The sequence below is a fragment of the Aquarana catesbeiana genome, linkage group LG11 (assembly GCF_042186555.1).
Source record: "Aquarana catesbeiana isolate 2022-GZ linkage group LG11, ASM4218655v1, whole genome shotgun sequence".
NCBI lineage: Eukaryota > Metazoa > Chordata > Amphibia > Anura > Ranidae > Aquarana > Aquarana catesbeiana.
The window spans coordinates 187,442,160-187,460,186 of NC_133334.1; the positions used below are offsets into that span (position 1 = coordinate 187,442,160).

The 18,027-nt window shown below is 42.8% G+C and overlaps 1 protein-coding gene across 13 annotated transcripts in view; it reads right to left on the bottom strand.

Annotated features, from left to right (window-relative positions):
- The window catches only part of DUS2 (dihydrouridine synthase 2), a 1,383,726-nt gene that overhangs the window by 1,221,747 nt on the left and 143,952 nt on the right, over positions 1-18,027 (bottom strand). For 12 of the 13 annotated variants that reach the window (XM_073605117.1, XM_073605118.1, XM_073605124.1 and 9 more), the window contains one exon: positions 4,236-4,367. The exons of the other annotated variant lie outside the window; for it this stretch is intronic. In XM_073605117.1, coding sequence (XP_073461218.1) covers positions 4,236-4,346 — 111 coding nt within the window. In that variant the 5' untranslated portion in view covers positions 4,347-4,367. The remainder of the gene's footprint in view (positions 1-4,235; positions 4,368-18,027) is intronic. 13 annotated transcript variants of the gene reach the window in all.

Genomic DNA, 18,027 nt, shown 5'->3' on the forward strand with positions numbered 1-18,027 from the left:
ATGAGAAGCGACTTCGTCATTCGTCAGCTCTTTATGAGCTTTGGTATAATGTATTTTGCATTTATTATTATTTATTATTTTGTACTTCTATGGTGATGTTTGCACCAACAAAATTTTAATATTTAAATAAACTCTGTTAATTTTTTTTTTTATTATTATATTGTTCATTGTAGTCTGCCCATAAAGTACCAGGGGTACTTTTCTTGTCCTTCTATATAAATCCTAGGAATGTTGGCAACATACAGTGGGGACGGAAAGTATTCAGACCCCTTTAAATTTTTCACTCTTTGTTATATTGCAGCCATTAACTAAAATCATTTAAGTTCTTTTTTTTTCCTCATTAATGTACACACAGCACCCCATATTGACAGAAAAACACAGAATTGTTGACATTTTTGCAGATTTATTAAAAAAGAAAAACTGAAATATCACATGTTCCTAAATATTCAGACCCTTTGCTCGGTATTTAGTAGAAGCACCCTTTTGATCTAATACAGCCATGAGTCTTTTTGGGAAAGATGCAACAAGTTTTTCACACCTGGATTTGGGGATCCTCTGCCATTCCTCCTTGCAGATCCTCTCCAGTTCTGTCAGGTTGGATGGTAAACGCTGGGGGACAGCCATTTTTAGGTCTCTCCAGAGATGCTCAATTGGGTTTAAGTCAGGGCTCTGGCTGGGCCATTCAAGAACAGTCACGGAGTTGTTGTGAAGCCACTCCTTCGTTATTTTAGCTGTGTGCTTAGGGTCATTGTCTTGTTGGAAGGTAAACCTTCGGCCCAGTCTGAGGTCCTGAGTGCTTTGGAGAAGGTTTTTATCCAGGATATCCCTGTACTTGGCCGTATTCATCTTTCCCTCGATTGCAACCAGTCGTCCTGTCCCTGCAGCTGAAAAACACCCCCACAGCATGATGCTGCTGCCACCACCATGCTTCACTGTTGGGACTGTATTGGAAAGGTGATGAGCATTGCCTGGTTTTCTCCACACATACCGCTTAGAATTAAGGCCAAAATGTTCTATCTTGGTCTCATCAGACCACAGAATCTTATTTCTCACCATCTTAGAGTCCTTCAGGTGTTTTTTAGCAAACTCTATGCAGGCTTTATGTGTCTTGCACAGAGGAGAGGCTTCCGCCGGGCCACTCTGCCATAAAGCTCCGACTGGTGGAGGGCTGCAGTGATAGTTGACTTTCTACAACTTTCTCCTATCTCCCGACTGCATCTCTGGAGCTCAGCCACAGTGATCTTTGGGTTCTTCTTTACCTCTCACAAAGGCTCTTCTCCCTCGATAGCTCAGTTTGGCCGGATGGCCAGCTCTAGGATGGGTTCTGGTTGTCCCAAACGTCTTCCATTTAAGGATTATGGAGGCCACTGTGCTGTCCTAAGAACATTAAGTGCAGCAGAAATTTTTTTGTAACCTTGGCCAGATCTGTGTCTTGCCACATTTGTGTCTCTGAGCTCTTCAGGCAGTTCCTTTGACCTCATGATTCTCATTTGCTCTGACATGCACTGTGAGCTGTAAGGTCTTATATAGACAGGTGTGTGGCTTTCCTAATCAAGTGCAATCAGTATAATCAAACACAGCTGGACTCAAATGAAGGTGTAGAACCATCTCAAGGATGATCAGAAGAAATGGACAGCAACTGAGTTAAGTATATGAGTGTCACAGCAAAGGGTCTGAATACTTAGGACCATGTGATATTTCAGTTTTTTTTTTTTTTAAATCTGCAAAAATGTCAACAATTCTGTGTTTTTCTGTCAATATGGGGTGCTGTGTGTACATTAATGCGGAAAAAAATATATAATATATATATAACAGAGTGAAAAATTTAGGGGGGTCTGAATGTTTTCCGTCCCTACTGTATAATTGGAGACTTACTCTCTCTATGGTGGTTTCCCTCTCCACAATCCCCATATTAATTTTCCAATCCTAAAATTACCTGACAATTTAGCAATCCCAAGCAGTCAATAATATAGTCCAGGTGATTTAAAGTGGTTTTAAAGGTTGAAGGTCTTTTTACCATCATGCGTAAAAAACCTGCAGTATGCAGGTTTTTACCTTTTTACCACTGCTGTCAATCACAGCCATTGAGGAGGGAGCAGGGTTGGGGCCAAGCCTTGTTCTGTGTGTCTTATGGAGTGAGTAAACATAAGTGCCACCATAGCAAGCGGCTTGCCATGGGGGCACTCAGAGAAGAAGAGGTGCCAGGAGGGCCGATGGGGGACTGAGAATAGGAGGATCAGGGCTGCTCTGTGCAAAACCAATGCACAGAGCAGGTAATTAAGAGAGGTTTATTTTTTGTTTTATTTAACCTTTAGTATCACTTTAATAAAAAAGAAAATCAAAATTCTTATTGAATTTAAAATTCAATGCCTGTGTTGACTAAGAAGTCAGAGGCTCAACGTCACTCAGCCCATTGCCCAGATTATACAGATGCATGGTCAGATTAAGGAGCGGAACCAAATGCTAGCCAGTCAACCATTACAGATATTTGGACTTAAAGGTGGTTTACACAGTCATCAAAGGGAACTGGTTGACACTCCTAAAAATGACACATATAACCTGGAAAGCCAGGTATATACATATACATATACACACACATATATACACACACACACACACACACACACATCATACAGTAACTCAAAAGTGAGTACACTGCTCACATTTTTGTAAATATTCTATTATATCTATTCCTGTACAACACTGAAGATATGACACTTTGCTACAATGTAAAGAAGTGAGTGTACAGCTTGGATAACAGCGCAAATTTGCTGTTCCCTCAAAATAACTCAACACACAGCTATCAATGTCTAAACTACTGGCAACAAAAATTGAGTACACCCCTAAATGAAAATGTCCAAATTGAGCCCAAAGTGTCAATATTTTGTGTGCCCACCATTATTTTCCAGCACTGCCTTAACCCTCTTGGGCATGGAGTTCACCAGAGAGTCACAGGTTGCCACTGGAGTTCTCTTCCACTCCTCCATGACAACATCACGGATCTGGTGGATGTTCGAGACCTTGCGCTCCTCCACCTTTGGCCCAATTAGACATTTCCCCTCCCCAATGTCATGTGACTTGTTAGTGTTACAAGGTCTCATGTATGAATGGGGAGCAGGTGTGTTAAATTTGGTGTTATCACTCTCACTCTCTCATACTGGTCACTGAAAAAATAATTGCTGCTCTACATAAAGGCTATAAGAAGATTGCCAAGACCCTGAAACTGAGCTGCAGCACGGTGGCCAAGACCATACAGCGGTTTAACAGGACAGGTTCCACTCAGAACAGGCTTTGCCATAGTCAACAAAAAAGAAGTTGCGTGCACGTGCTCAGCGTCATATCCAGAAGTTGTCTTTGGGAAATAGACGTAGAGTGCTGCCAGCACTGCTACAGAGATTGAAGGACCGGGGGTCAGCCTGTCAGTGCTCAGACCATAGGCCACACACTGCATCAAATTGGTCTGCATGGCTGTCATCCCAGAAGGAAACCTCTTCTAAAGATGATGCACAAGAAAGCCCGCAAACAGTTTGCTGAAGACAAGCAGACTAAGGAGATGGATTACTGGAACCATGTCCTGTGGTCTAATGAGACCAAGATAAACTTATTTGGTTCAGATGGTGTCAAGCGTGTGTGGCAGCAACCAGGTGAGGAGTATAAAGACAAGTGTGTCTTGCCTACAGTCAAGCATGGTGGTTGGAGTGTCATGGTCTGGGGCTGGGGCTGCATGAGTGCTGCCAGGAATAGGGGGGTTACAGTTCATTGAGGGAACCATAAATGCCAACATGTACTGTGACATACTGAAGCAGGGCATGATCCCCTCCCTTCCGAGACTGGGCCGCAGGGCAGTATTCCAACATGATAAAGACCCCAAATACACCTCAAAGATGACCACTGCCTTGCTAATGAAGCTGAGGGTAAAGGTGATGGACTGGCCAAGCATGTCTCCAGACCTAAACCCTATTGAGCATCTGTGGGGCATCCTCAAACGGAAGGTGGAGGAGCACAAGGTCTCTAACATCCACCAGCTCCATGTCGTCATGGAGGAGTGGAAGAGGACTCCAGTGGCAACCTGTGAAGCTATTTTTACCAAAGAAATGTAGCAGACTACATTTGGCCTAAATTTAAGAAGAAAGATTTATTTGCAAAATTTTATAATTGAAAAGCGTGGGCTTTTTTTCCAAAATTTTTGGTATTAGATACAATTTAAGCAAGTCCTTTTGTATGAATTATCTTACCTCACAGTAAACAATGTCTGCACCATAATCTAGAGCAAGAAGGCGCATGGGCAGGGTTCCCACACGAACCATAGGAGCCAAGATGATTTTGTCAGAGAAGGAAAGGCCCATGATAATCACTATATAAATTACCTAGAGGAAAAAGTAATATAGTCACAAGTAAATAATATGCAATAATTTGTGAAATATATACATGTAGAATATTATGGTTATTGCATACAGAAGTACTTAGACTGCAATAAAGATAACAGTCTCAACTGCAGACTAGTTTTATTTTTTGGAACAATATTTTTTTCCTTTTTTTTGCATTGAGATATAGAACAAAAATCACTTCACAAGTGTAGAATTGGTAAGAAGCCAAAGTTGTTCATTGGTAACATCAGCAGGCTTTCATTATATGAAGGTCACAAAAAAATATTATATCATGTCCACATACAAGAAAAAACATGTTCTTCAAAGCATTCTCTAGTCAATAACAATTGTAAATGGAAAATAGGATTTTTGACTTACCAGTAAAATCCATTTCTTGGAGTATAGTACAAGGCACAGGTTTTTTTTGCCATTGTCCAATCACCTGAAAGTAGCTACATATATAAAATAATGGTTAAAGACTAAAAAGCTGGATACACACTATATAACTTTTGTTGTTAGATTTTCCTTAGATTTACCTTCTACTATATAGTACAAGGGCCTGTCTGACTGCAAACAAATTGAAAGTGTTTAGGTTTGACCTCATACTATACGGTTTTGGTAAATCCAAAGGAAAAAATCTAAAGAAAGTTGTATAGTGTGTATCCAGCTTAAGGCTGCATGCACACTAGCATTTTTCATAAGCTCAAAAAAGCTAGAAAAAAAAGGTTGGATGAAAAACGCTGATAATAGCATTTTGTGCCAGCTTCTAGTAGCATTTAGTAGCTTTTTAGGAGCATTAGCATTTTATAAGCATTTTTGCAGTACAAGAACAAAGAAAAAAAAAAAAAAAAAAAAGCATTTTAGTACCATTTAGAAGCAGTGAGCCATCTGCGTTTTTTTCTGCTGGAAAAACACTCCAAAAAACTCTACAAAAATAAATTTGTTTTCTGCTCTTAGATGCTGAAGCTCAAAAAATGCTCATAGCCTAAAGCAGTGTGCATGGACACTTACCGCTGGTTCACACAGGGGCAACATGACTTGCAGGCCGACTCACCGAGGCGACCTGCACACAACTTGAGTGGCAACTTTCAAAACGACTTCTGTATAGAAGTCAATGCAAGGCGCCTGAAGTCGCCCCAAAAATAGTACAGGAACCTTTTTCTAAGTCGGAGCGACTTGCGTCGCTCCTATTAGAATGGTTCCGTAGTACAGAACGGGACGCAACTTGTCAGGCAGCTAAGTAGCCTGACAAGTCGCCCCTGTGTGAACCGGGGCTGAGGATAACACTATTTATTTATAACAGCTTCTGGAAGCTTAAAAAAACACTAGTGTGCATGGAGTCCTAAGCTCCTAATTAATGTAATGTATTCCAAGAAACAAACTTTACTGAAAGCCTATTCTATTTTAACCAGTATTTGTTTTTTGTTTGTTTTTAACAAAAAGTACTCTTACTGTAACTAAAAAGTATACATTTTATTCTATCATTTTTCCAGTTTAAGATGACAGTAAAAACCTTATAACTTCAGGAGACACATTTTCATAAAGACAAGATTCTAAAATTAGGAAACTATATATTCCCGACGGTGTGCCACAGCTCCTCCCAAACTTCTAAGTAAAAAAATGGGGTATCTATCTTCCTTTCCAAACAGGTTCCTTGGACGGAACACCAGGTGATCTCAGATGATGAGAGCCGTCTACTAATTGTGAAGGGCCTACTTTGTGGGCAAAGAGTAACCTTAGTCAATCTATACTTGAGGACCGAGGATCAGGTCTAGAAGCATGCTTGTCCCAGGTTGACCAACATAAAGTTGGCATCCTTATAGTGGGTGGTGACTGCAATCTATCCCTAAACTCTTTACTGGACACATCAAAGGGCAAAGGGGGTCTTCCACTTAGCCTTTCTGTAATTTGGAAAAAGGTAACGCCTTACTTCATAACCATCAACTACTAGATAGTTGAAGGACTCTTCATACCCGAGACAGAGACTATACTTTCTAGTCACCCAAACACAAGACGTATATAAGAATTGATTACCTCTTTATCGTGCAGAGTGCCCTCCCTTATCTTTCTTCAGCCACCATCTGCTCCTTTACTTTGTCAGACCATGCCCCCACGCACTTGGAGCTTGGTGAATGCCTACAAAGGGAATGGCACTGGAAACTAAATGAGTCTAGCAGGAACTGGATTCCCCTCTCAAGCTTGGGAAAATGCACAACTGTGTATCGAGGGGCATACAGATTAGTTTGGGGACACATAGGAAGAAACTGCTTTCCTTCCAGATAGACGATTCCATACCCATTGACAAAGCTAAGGCCAAACTGGTTCAGGGCAGGAAAGTGTTCTACAAATATTAGAATGTTGGCTACTGCCTTGAGTGTGACCAGAGAGAGAACTTATTTTTCCACAGGTGAAAAACTGTGAGAATACCCTAGTCTCCTCTACTCCTGTGTTTGCATGGGCCTTCCTGGACTACTATACTTCCCTATACAATCTGGGTGACCCTCCCTCTGCCTTTTCCAGGGAGATAAGCAGGAGAAGGCTCAATGGTACATATAGCGTCCAGGATGCCAATAAATATTTTGAAGATAAATATCATGCCTAGACTTATCCATTTACTCCAAGCCCTTCAGATAAAACTCCCCCTGGGGTTCCTGAATAGGCTGCAGACCAACTTCTTGAAATTCATATTGGCAAATAAGCCAGCAAAACTTTGGCAGTCCATTCTCTCTTTGCCCAAAGCAAGAGGGGGCACAGGGTTTTGTGACCCAGTGAAGTACCAAGAGGCCACCCAACTGGCTCGGGTGGTTAATTGTTGTGTAGTACATGGTTGGAAGCTCTGGGTACATATGGAGCAAGCAACTGTCGACCCCCCCCCCCCCCCCCCGGTGGGATTGCCCGGATAAATAAATTCCCCTCTCTATTAAGTGATCAATTCACCTTTAAAAAACAAACAAAAATAATTGCACATCATTTTGCAGGTTAAAAAAATATGAATTTATTATTTATTTATTTTTTACTAGGAGCCTGTAAAGCATTGCACCCATGATCAGCATATCATGGGTGCTATGCAGGACTCCTGCAGACTGGTCAGTGTATCTGTCTGCTCGTACCTTAGACTTAACAGTGCAATGGTAGTTCATTGAGAACTACAAGCTGACAGCAGCAAAGGGTGTTGGCACTTGTAGTTTCCCATTCAGAGAACACCGTTATGGAAATTGGCCCACTTTTTTTTTTTTACACAGTCTGGTTGAAAAAAAGACAAGTCTATCTAGTTCAACCAATAAAAGGAAAAAAAATAAAATACAATTATACAATCCTATTAGGGCCGAAACAACTAATCGATTAAGCCACAACTAATCGATTATGAATATAGTGGTCAATTATTTTCATAGTCGATTAATCGGTCAGCTGATTAGTTGGCTTACATATAGAATGCATTATTTGTTTAAATATCAGGAAATAGTGCAGCAAACAAACAGCTCAGTACACCATCCATAAATGTCAGTAAGTGCCCGAGAACTTGTGAATGTGTAAGAAGCAATGCCTCATGGGCCGTGTAGTCCTGGGCAGGAAGGGAGTGGTTATAAAAAGTCATAAGTTTTTTTTTTACCTTGCTATAGGGGCACTCTATACTATATTTTGCAGCTTGCTATTGGAGCACTCTGAAGGCAGGAGGAGCCAGAAGCGTCGGTGGGGGGCCCCAGAAGAGGAGAATCAGGGCTGCTCTGTGTAAAACCATTACACAGAGCAAGTAAGTAGAACATGTTTGTTGTTTTTTAAAAAAAATACTTTAAAGACTGTGTGCAGGGAAGATCAGCATCTGAACCCAGAGAAGGTGGCAGCTGACTGGAGGCATTACAATTACATTTAAAGTAAAAGTTTACCAGTATTGTGTATTATATTTAAAAATGATTCATATCCATGAAAAAAAAAAGTCTCAGCTTTTAGTACTACTTTCATATAAAAGATTTATATCTCCCTTCCCCCTTCATCTCTGGCTCCTAGTTAAAATGCCCATATATCCTAGTTCTGGGTGTATTTATTATTATATATAAGTAATATACTATTACTTTCACTGTTTCACAGTGTAAATTAACCCTTTATAGTAGCGATTATCTGCACTTTTTGTACTATAAAGGGCTAATTCTAGTTTTTTTTAACCCCATGATGACAGGTGATACAAAAAAAAAAAAAAAAGAAGAAGCATGCTGCTTCTGTTACTGAACGTCTTAGGCCTGGTTCACATCTATGCGTTTTTGGTGCTTTTTGCAGAATCGCACTACAGTTCATTTCACATGGTTTCCTATGGGACACATTCAGATGTATGCTTTTTTCAGCTGCTGCGTATTTGAAAAGGGTCAAGGACTTTTTTTTAGTGCTAAACGCTTTTTTTTTTTGGTTCAATAGACTTCAATGGCGAAGCTGCAGAAAAGCATGTAATGTGTTTTTGCCGCAATTTGCGTTTTTTAATCTGCCCAACAAATTGGCCAAAAGAAGCATTAAAAAAAGCAAAAACGCAAATCGCAGCAAAATCGTGTGTGCAAAAATGCAAAACGCACAGCGAAAAGCAGCGTAGAAACAGATCAAAAGCAAACTGCATAGGTGTGAACCGAGCCTTATGCTGGCCATACACGTATCGTTTTTTTTTTTAAATTTCACTTGCTTTAACATTCAGTTTTAAAATTAATGTAATTTCTGAACGAGAACCACATACACTGTCTGAAAATTCCTTTGACCAAGAAGTTTTCTATTCTGCTCCTTCAAATTTTCCCATCACTGTGGTAAAAAAAAAACGTTGATTTGACACCACTAACGATTAGAAAATCACGAATGTTCTTAAAATTACATTATTTTTTATAGAAGACATTGTTTTTGTGTGGTCATCATATAATCTATTACAATTCTCTCTGAAAATTGGCAAAATAGTCTTTAATTTTTTTTTTTTCCTCTAAATAAAAAATTTCATCTGAGTTCGATGATATTTACCAGATTCAACCTCTAATAGTGTATACAGTATATCTCTTTTGTCTGTTATTCTCAGAGTGGATTAGAGATTTTGCTCCCTAACCAGATAGTTGGTGTTGTGGAAAATTTTATGAAGATGTATTTTAATGTATTGTCATAAGAGTCTCCCAGTGTCCGTTCTCTCGCAGGCCGCTCTAAAGAGCTGACTGGGGCAGACTGACGCTGGTTAAGATCCGTTTGGTAGTGAAAAGCTCTTTGGGGATGTAGAGAAATATTTGTGGAGTGGGGACATGTTCGCCAGCTAAGGGCCCCTGTGCGATGCACAGAACGATCGTCTGGTGGGGGTGTGTTTGCTCTGCAAAGACATTATCGGTTTAACGAGTGTGCGCTCATGTTGCCCCTGTGTGCCTGATCAACATATTTGTGGCCCAGTGAGTGTACACCTGCCAATAATCTCTCGTCCACAAAGACAGTAGAATAATCCAGGTATACGTTGTTCTCTGGAACAATGTATAATAGGGATTTCTATCAATGGAAGTACGGGAGTCTTTTGGGTTGTTCTGGTTGGAAACAGAGTCAATGTTTGAAAGCTATGTGGCTTCTAAAAGCATGCATGCACCCTGTCTCTGCTCAGACACACCTATAAGACTCCTGTAGTCAGTGTTCATTGGTTGTTGCATTTCCCTGTGTTGTTAAATCCTTATATGGTAATTTCCTCTGTATTGTTCATTTCCTGTGAGGTCACAAACTTTGTAGGAGGCGTTTGGCTGTTGGAGGCACAACCCTCAAGTTGGGACTTCCTGTTGATATGTAAATAAAAGCAGACTCACGGCTGAGGGAGGCAGAGATGCTGAGATGAGAACGCAAGAATGTGTTGATGTCTGTTTACTGGGGAATGGGGAACCAGAGGCGAGACATGCGATCAAAAGGTACGGTATATCATTAAGATAAAAATGGGTGCTTATTAGCACAGGAGATATGGCTGTGTGCATAGCATACAGCCATTTTTCTACGACATTGGTGATTTATATTTACCACTGTATATAGATATTTAAGAATAAATTGCCTTTTTCTTTATACTTTACATATTAACTAAATTATACACCACACCCCTTATAGACAGCTGAGGATGAGAGGAGCAGACGTGTGAGGTGAGAGCTCCTTCACACACCCGGACCACACAGAGAGAAAGCTGCTTCTGATTATACTAATGGATCACAGTAGTCAGTAACACCAGCACTGCCAGCAGCCCACAGATCACAGTGGAGAGATAGCTTAGAGCAGAGAGCAGCGGTGAGATAAGCATGACAACCCGTAGGCGTGCAGCTCACCAACCGGCCGGAGGAGAAAGCAGGAACATGGTTGGTGGATTGAGAGCATACATGACGCCGCAGAGAGGAGAAAATACCGGAGGAGCGGCAGCCTGTCGATACGGGAGCCCAGAAACTGGCGGACCTCAAGGGAAAGTCGGCCACGGCTCGCCGTTTATACAGCACACCACACATGTTCATAGCCCGCAGATCCAGAGCCCATCTATGTGTGGGAGAGGCAGCCGGAGGCCTGAAGGAGATGAGCGGAGGAATAAATAATGGGAACATGGAGCCGGAGCAGAGGGGTAGTGCGCAGACCCCAAGAGGTATGGAGGAGAGCTGGTGTGGTAGTGACCCTAAAGGGGGTAAAGAGGGACTACCAAAGCTGGGTGACACCCCCAACAGAAAAGGGGATGGGATCATTTGCTGTCTTAAAGGACAGACCAAGTCAGACAATACACAAACAGGGAGAGATCTCAGGAGACAATTTAAGTGACCCAGCTGAAATTACTACCACACTAGCAGACCCAATGGGAGCGGAACAGGGTAATGTAAGAACAGGGGAGGGGGGAGGGGGGAGGGGCGGGGTTTGGAAATGGCGGAATAGGGAGTAACACGCGCTCGTACAGCTCCGACCTTCCACCCAGCCACCCGGTGATTGATGAAGCTTTCATAGCCCTGGGAAGCCCTGTGAACCTGGCTATTGATGCGGCGCTTATCCGGGGATGAAGAGGAGGGAGAAGAAGCTGCAGAACAGGGGTGTACAACCAGAGATAGAGATCTTCTTTCCCCGAACATGAGCCGCAGTGTCTAGGAGACAAACAGCAGAGCCACGGAAGACGGCAGCAGGCGGGGAGGTACACAACAAGCATGTGTGTGAGCAGGCTAAAGAGGGGACTAGCGAGTTGGTAGAGCGTGCTCTGCCTTCCCCGCCGGTTCAGTCAGGCATGGATCGGGGAACATAGATTGAGAATGCAGGGGGGCAGCAACCGACCCCCCAGGAACATTCAGGAGAGATTCCTCTGCCCTCTGGAGACCTGGATCTAAGAACGCTCCTACAGGCGCTACCGACCCGAGCTGATATAGAGTCAATGGTGACACGCTTAGAAGAGATGCACCGGTAGGAAATGAAGCTGGTTCAAACAGAGGTACAGCACCTATCAGAAAGACTCAAGTGTAAGGAGGAATTGATGGTTTCCCTTGAGAATCATGTACAGCACCTGGAACAGGTACAGAACGCACAAACCTCACAGGTCTCTATTATGCAGTTACAGTTGGAAGAATTTGAAGACCGTAATCGCCGCCAGAATTTTCGGTTTAGGGGGATCCCTGAAGCTATAGGACGGGACGTGCTGGAGACTACGGTCTTAGCAATATGCCAACAGTTAGCGATACCCCCCCTCCCCAGGGTATGGAATTTGAGAGAGTTCATAGAGCTCTGGGCCCCCCTTCAGTAAATGTGAACAGACCAAGGGATGTCATATGCCGATTCCACCGCTTCTCGCATAAAGAGTTAATAAGCTGTAAGGCATGGGAGGCGGGAGACATAGAGCAAGATGGAGCTATGGTGAAAATACTACCAGATTTATCACGCACCACCCTGCAGCGAAGGGCAATGCTGTGACCGCTCTTGGATAAAATTAAGTTACTGGGGGGGGACTTATCGTTGGGGCTATCCAATTTCGCTGACGATAAAGAAAAACTCTGACATTTACCTTGCGACACCCGGTAGAGCTCCCAGACTTATTTTCCTTCCTAGGGGTGGAGGCCTTTCCGATTCCGAACTGGTTACAACCTATAATAGGACCCCTGAGGAATTCGGACCCCTTAGGGGGAAGAAGAAGACTTAATGTCCCAGACGGCGATAGGGAAGCAAGATAGCACCCCCCCTAATCTATGGGGAGATATGGGGGGAGATCGGAAGGGCCCCTCACTCCCCTGAATGGACTTTGCCCCCCCCCCCCCCGAACTTTAGTTGGGACTTTTTTTTTTTTTTTCGTCCTCTCTTCCTTTCACCTCTCCTCTCCCTATAGGGCTAGCTGTGACACCAGAGGAGGTATTTATTTAACCCTGGGAAAGATTTACCAGGTTAGAATGGATGGTAGTGGCTGTGGCTCTGGACTCCCCCCGGGGTTTTTTTTTTTTTTGGTGTGGTTTGTTTGATCAGTTTTGTTTCACCTAGGGTGTGGGGCGGGGGGTTTCACGGTTGTGTTTTGGTATTGGTATTTAAGCACTAAAAATGATATAGATGGTATAATAAGCTATAATAATGTACTGTGGTTTAGATTTATTTTTATTATATAATTTTTATTTTTTTTCAATTACAGGGATATACACACATTGGTACCATAAATTAGATGGGCACCCATAAAATGGCACGGGGGGGAGTTTTCTCTCTCTTTTTTCTTTGGGGAGGTGTCTGAATTAAGACTTCTGAGGTAAATTGATTGGTCCGAAGGAATGAGTTTAAGTATAATCAGTTCAGATGTAATCTGGAGAAGAGGGAAGATAATGATGTCCTCCTCATAAAGGTATTGTGAAACAGGGGATGGCTTGGGAACTAAGGTAGATTAGTGGGAGGAGAATTAGATCTAGGGGGTATAGAAATGGGGGGGGGGTTAGAAATGGTGAGGGAGAGACAATGGTGAAGATAATTTAATAGATAATAGAGAATGGACCCCTAAAGAAAATAGGCCCTTTGGGGCCCCTCTTTATACAATCTCCCCCCAATAATTAGACTCAGGGAATACTCAAAGAGGGGTAGAAGCCTTGCCCGGTGATAGGGCAGAACCACCAAAGCATGTGGTGTGCTTACAAACTATTTCACATTTTAGCACAAGAAGGACATATATGTATAGACTACTTATATACGGGTAGAAAAGAAAAATAAAATATTTTCAATACAACATGGACACATTGTGGGTGTATGGTTAACACAAAGGGGGGAGGGACGGAGGAGGGGAGGGCAGGTGGGGGGGGGATTGGGAGGGGGAGGGAGGAGAAAGGGGGGAAAAGGGAAAAGGGGAAAGAAATAGGAAAAGGGAAAGGGGAAACATAGGGGGGAACAAGAGAGGTATCTTTGGTGGTGGAGGTGGAGGGAGGGGTAGGGGATTGAATTATTTCACCATAAAATTTTTTAAGCACGTACACATGCTGGGTTAGATCTAGTAAAAGTTATATAGAAGCGGGGGACAGAGGCCTCAGTAAGGAAACAAGGGTTAGTATTAAATAGAATGGATTACCATCATTGGAAATAGAGAAGTGGGCTTAAAAGGAAGGGGGGGAGATAGAGGAGGGTGGAGTAGGGGGAGGAGAGGTGGGAAAGAAAGCAATTAGGAATAGAAACAGAAAGGGGAGTGAAGGGGGGAGAAAAAGTGGTGGGGATAAAGGGGTGAGAAGCAAATCTTGAGATGCCTGTCAATAAATAATTAATATGATAAAAAGAAGGAGGAGGAAGAGGGAAGGAAGAGAAGAAAAAGAAGGGAAAAAGACAAGAAATAATGTTAGGGAAATACTTATATTTAATGTCCTCCCTTGAGATAGACTGAGTTGGGTAAGTGGAGATGGGGATTAAGGTGGATCGGGGTAGGTTGGGAGGAAGGGAATAGGTGTGGAGCACTTCAGCAGATTCAAACCAAATCCCTAATTAGGCCTGCACCCACATGAACTGTAAGCTTAGAGGTTCAGAGGTGGGTGCCTCCCTGAGGGGTCAATAAAAGGGGGGGGTTAGTGGATTACTTGGGGAGGGAGGAGGGATAGGGTTTTTTTTTTTGTCTCTCTCTCTCCCAAGATGGAGGAAACAAGGATAACCTCCATAAACGCAAAAGGACTCAATGTCCCGGAGAAATGGAAGATGCTCCTTAACGAGCTTAAGCGGTCCCGCATTTCCCGCATTTGTGCAGGAAACACATTTCAAGACGGGCGGACTTCAGTTTCTCCACAACAGATTTTTCCCTTGTGCATACCACGCACATAATCAAACATCAAAATCTAAAGGGGTGTCCATTTTAATTTCCAACCGGATACCCTGGACTCTTACGGACAAACGGGTGGATGTAAATGGACGCTTCTTATTTTTAAAGGGACGCATCGGAGGTGTGACGGTTACACTGGCTACCGTATATGCACCAAGATACTTTTTTTTTTTAAATGTTGACCAAATTAGCAGATTTTGCAGAAAGGAAAATGATCCTTGGGGGGGGGGATTTCAATATAACGTTAGACCCCAGAATAGACACATCATCCGGGCTTTCCTCTATCTCAGGGGGCACCAGGAGGGGTACCATGCAGGAGTTGCAGGAGATGCGGCTGGTAGATGTATGATGGCTGTTACATGCAGGAGAGAGAGACTATACGTTTTTTTCCAACCCGTATCAACTGTACTCCCGCATAGATCTCTTCCTGGTGCCACATTACCTACTCACGGCAGTAAGTGAAGTATCTATAGGGAACATAACATGGTCGGACCATGCACCAGTGACGCTCCAGATATCCCCGTTGGGCTCGGCTCGCTCCCCGGAGTGGCGTTGGCGGCTGAATGAAAGTCTGCTGCAGATCCCTGAAATTCGGGAAGATGTAGCAAAAGAATTGGAAGCATATTTTCGGACGAATTACACCCCGGGGGGCGACCCGGGCATGATATGGGAGGCACATAAGGCAGTAATGAGAGGTGTCCTGATTAAACATGGGTCTCGAGTAAAGAAAGCACGAGAGGCTCAGATAGTAAAATTAGCAGAAAAAATTCAGGACCTTGAGTCACAACATAAGACAGTACAGACATCACTGATAGGGAAGGAGCTGGCACATCTGAGGAGACAAATGACTGATCTCCTTCGGTACAAAGCAAAAGCAGCATTACAATTAGGAAGGAAAGGTAGGTTTGAATTAGGGGATAAAATGTAGTAGAGTGCTGGCAGGGAAGCTTAAGGAAAAGGGAAGGAAAGTATATGTACCCCATATAAAGGGTGAGAATGGACAGCTGATTTCCCTACCTAAGGATATAGCCCAGAGGTTTAGAGAGTGTTATTCTTCTCTATATAATCTAACACCTTCACCCGTGCCCCGGGCCTCTATGAAGGAATACCTTTCCTCAGCACACCTCCTCAGGTTGTCATCTCCGGACCGAAATTCCTTGGATGCCCCCATATCGATTGAGGAATTAAGCTCAGTGATAAAAACAGTTAAATCTGGAAAGTCGCCAGGACCAGATGGATTTACAATCCAATACTATAAAAACTGTTTTCCACTTTTGGGTACACATATGATAAAGGCATTCAACGCGATCGGTCAGGCTGCCACTCTCCCTCCGTGTGCACTTACGGCACATATTTCGGTCATTCCAAAAGATGGGAAAGACCCGGCGGAGTGCGGGAGCTACCGTCCAATTTCATTGTTGAACGTAGACCTAAAGCTTTTTACTAAACTGCTTGCCTCTCGGCTTCAGCCGCTGCTGAATCTGTTGGTACACCTGGACCAGGTTGGGTTTATCCCCACTCGGGAAGCGAGAGATAATACCATTAAGGTACTCAACCTGGTCCAGTGTGCCAACAAAACAAAACCCCCCTCCATCTTCTTGAGCACTGACGCACAAAAAGCGTTTGATAGAGTCAGTTGGCATTTTATGTTAGAGGTACTAAGGCATATGGGGATAGGAGAACATATGTTACGATGGATTGCCGGGGTGTACGCCTCACCTCAGGCTCTGGTTAAAGTAAGTGGAGTTTATTTGGAGCCGATTAAAATCTCAAATGGAACGCGTCAGGGATGCCCACTGTTCGCCCTTTCTCTGGAACCATTGCTGAATAAAATCAGGCGAAATCCAGATATCAAGGGACTTCAAATAGGGGATCGTAATTACAAAATTTCAGCCTATGCAGACGATCTGCTGTTTTCTCTGTCTAATCCACATGTCTCTCTACCAAATTTGATGAAGGAAATTGAAGGATATGGAGCATTAACAAATCTAAAAATTAACTATGCAAAATCGGAGGCGATGGGTGTGGCTCTCCCCCTAGGGATACAACAAACCATACAATCTAACTTTAACTTTAAATGGGTAGAGTCAGCGCTAAAATACTTGGGTACATACATTCCATCAAAAGTAGAGAAGACCTTTAGTTTAAATTTCCCTCTGTTATACAAGGCAGTTCGTTCTCTATTGGATAAATGGCAACATGGATTTCATTCATGGTTTGGTCGTTGTAACATTATTAAAATGAGTATCTTACTAAAATGTTTGTATTTATTTCAGGCCTTACCGATAGATATCCCAACTGCCTTCTTCTGTCAAGTAAATTCGCTTTTTACCAAATTTATTTGGGCAAATAAGCGACTAAGGATTAGCAGAAGCTGTATGATTATACCTAAACGCTATGGCGGTTTAGCAGTTCCAGATGTATCTAAATACCATCAAGCGGTTCATGTTGGTAGGGTTATTGACTGGTGCAGACACACAGAATTTAAACTATGGACAGAATTGGAACAAGAGCTCAGCCAGGTACCCCTACACAGAGCGATTTGGTGTTATGCAACACTACCGGCTCCTCTTAAAAAACACCCTCTTATAGGTTCGACATTGCGTATAGGTTTTAAAATTTGTCATAACCCTAAATATTCATCAATACAATCCCCACTATTTCCAATACTGGGCAATCTGGGTTTTGGACCAGGGATAGAGTTAGGGACATTCCAGGGACTTCAGGAGAGAGGCTACACTCAGGTATCACATTTTTTGTATGCAGATTCTTGGCCTACAGTTGCCTCAATGACGCAACTGGGGGGCCAGCTTGAAATAAATTTCTGGCAAGCATTACAACTCCGGCACTTTTGTGAATCGCTTGGACCAGTGACAAACTATAGATGAGAACTGACAAGGTTCGAATTATATTGTGAAGAGAAGGAGCCTCTCCCCCGAAGGATATCCAGACAACTTTGAGATGCCCGTAATTGGAAAGTGGGCAAGAGATCTTAATAAGATCTTTACACCCGCTCAACGTCAGAGGATAATATATCTTTCGATTAATTCAATTTGTACTCGAATGCAAGAATCAAACTACAAGCTACTGACGAGGTGGTACTACACCCCGTCGAAGCTTTGTAGGTTCTTTCCGGAGGCTTCGGATCATTGCTGGCGATGCAGCAAAGACCGGGGGACCCTGCTTCACATATTCTGGACATGTCCTAAGATCAGACAATATTGGCTAGAGGTACAAAAGATAGTTCAAAAATGTAAAACTTACTCAATATCGGACGATGCTGCCTTTTTCTTGTTGCATCTTTCACAAATACCATTACAGACATATAAAAAAAAAAAAAAAAAAATCGGTCCTATGTCATCTTGTTAATGAAGCCAAGGCGTGTATTGCTCGATGCTGGAAAGATCCTCG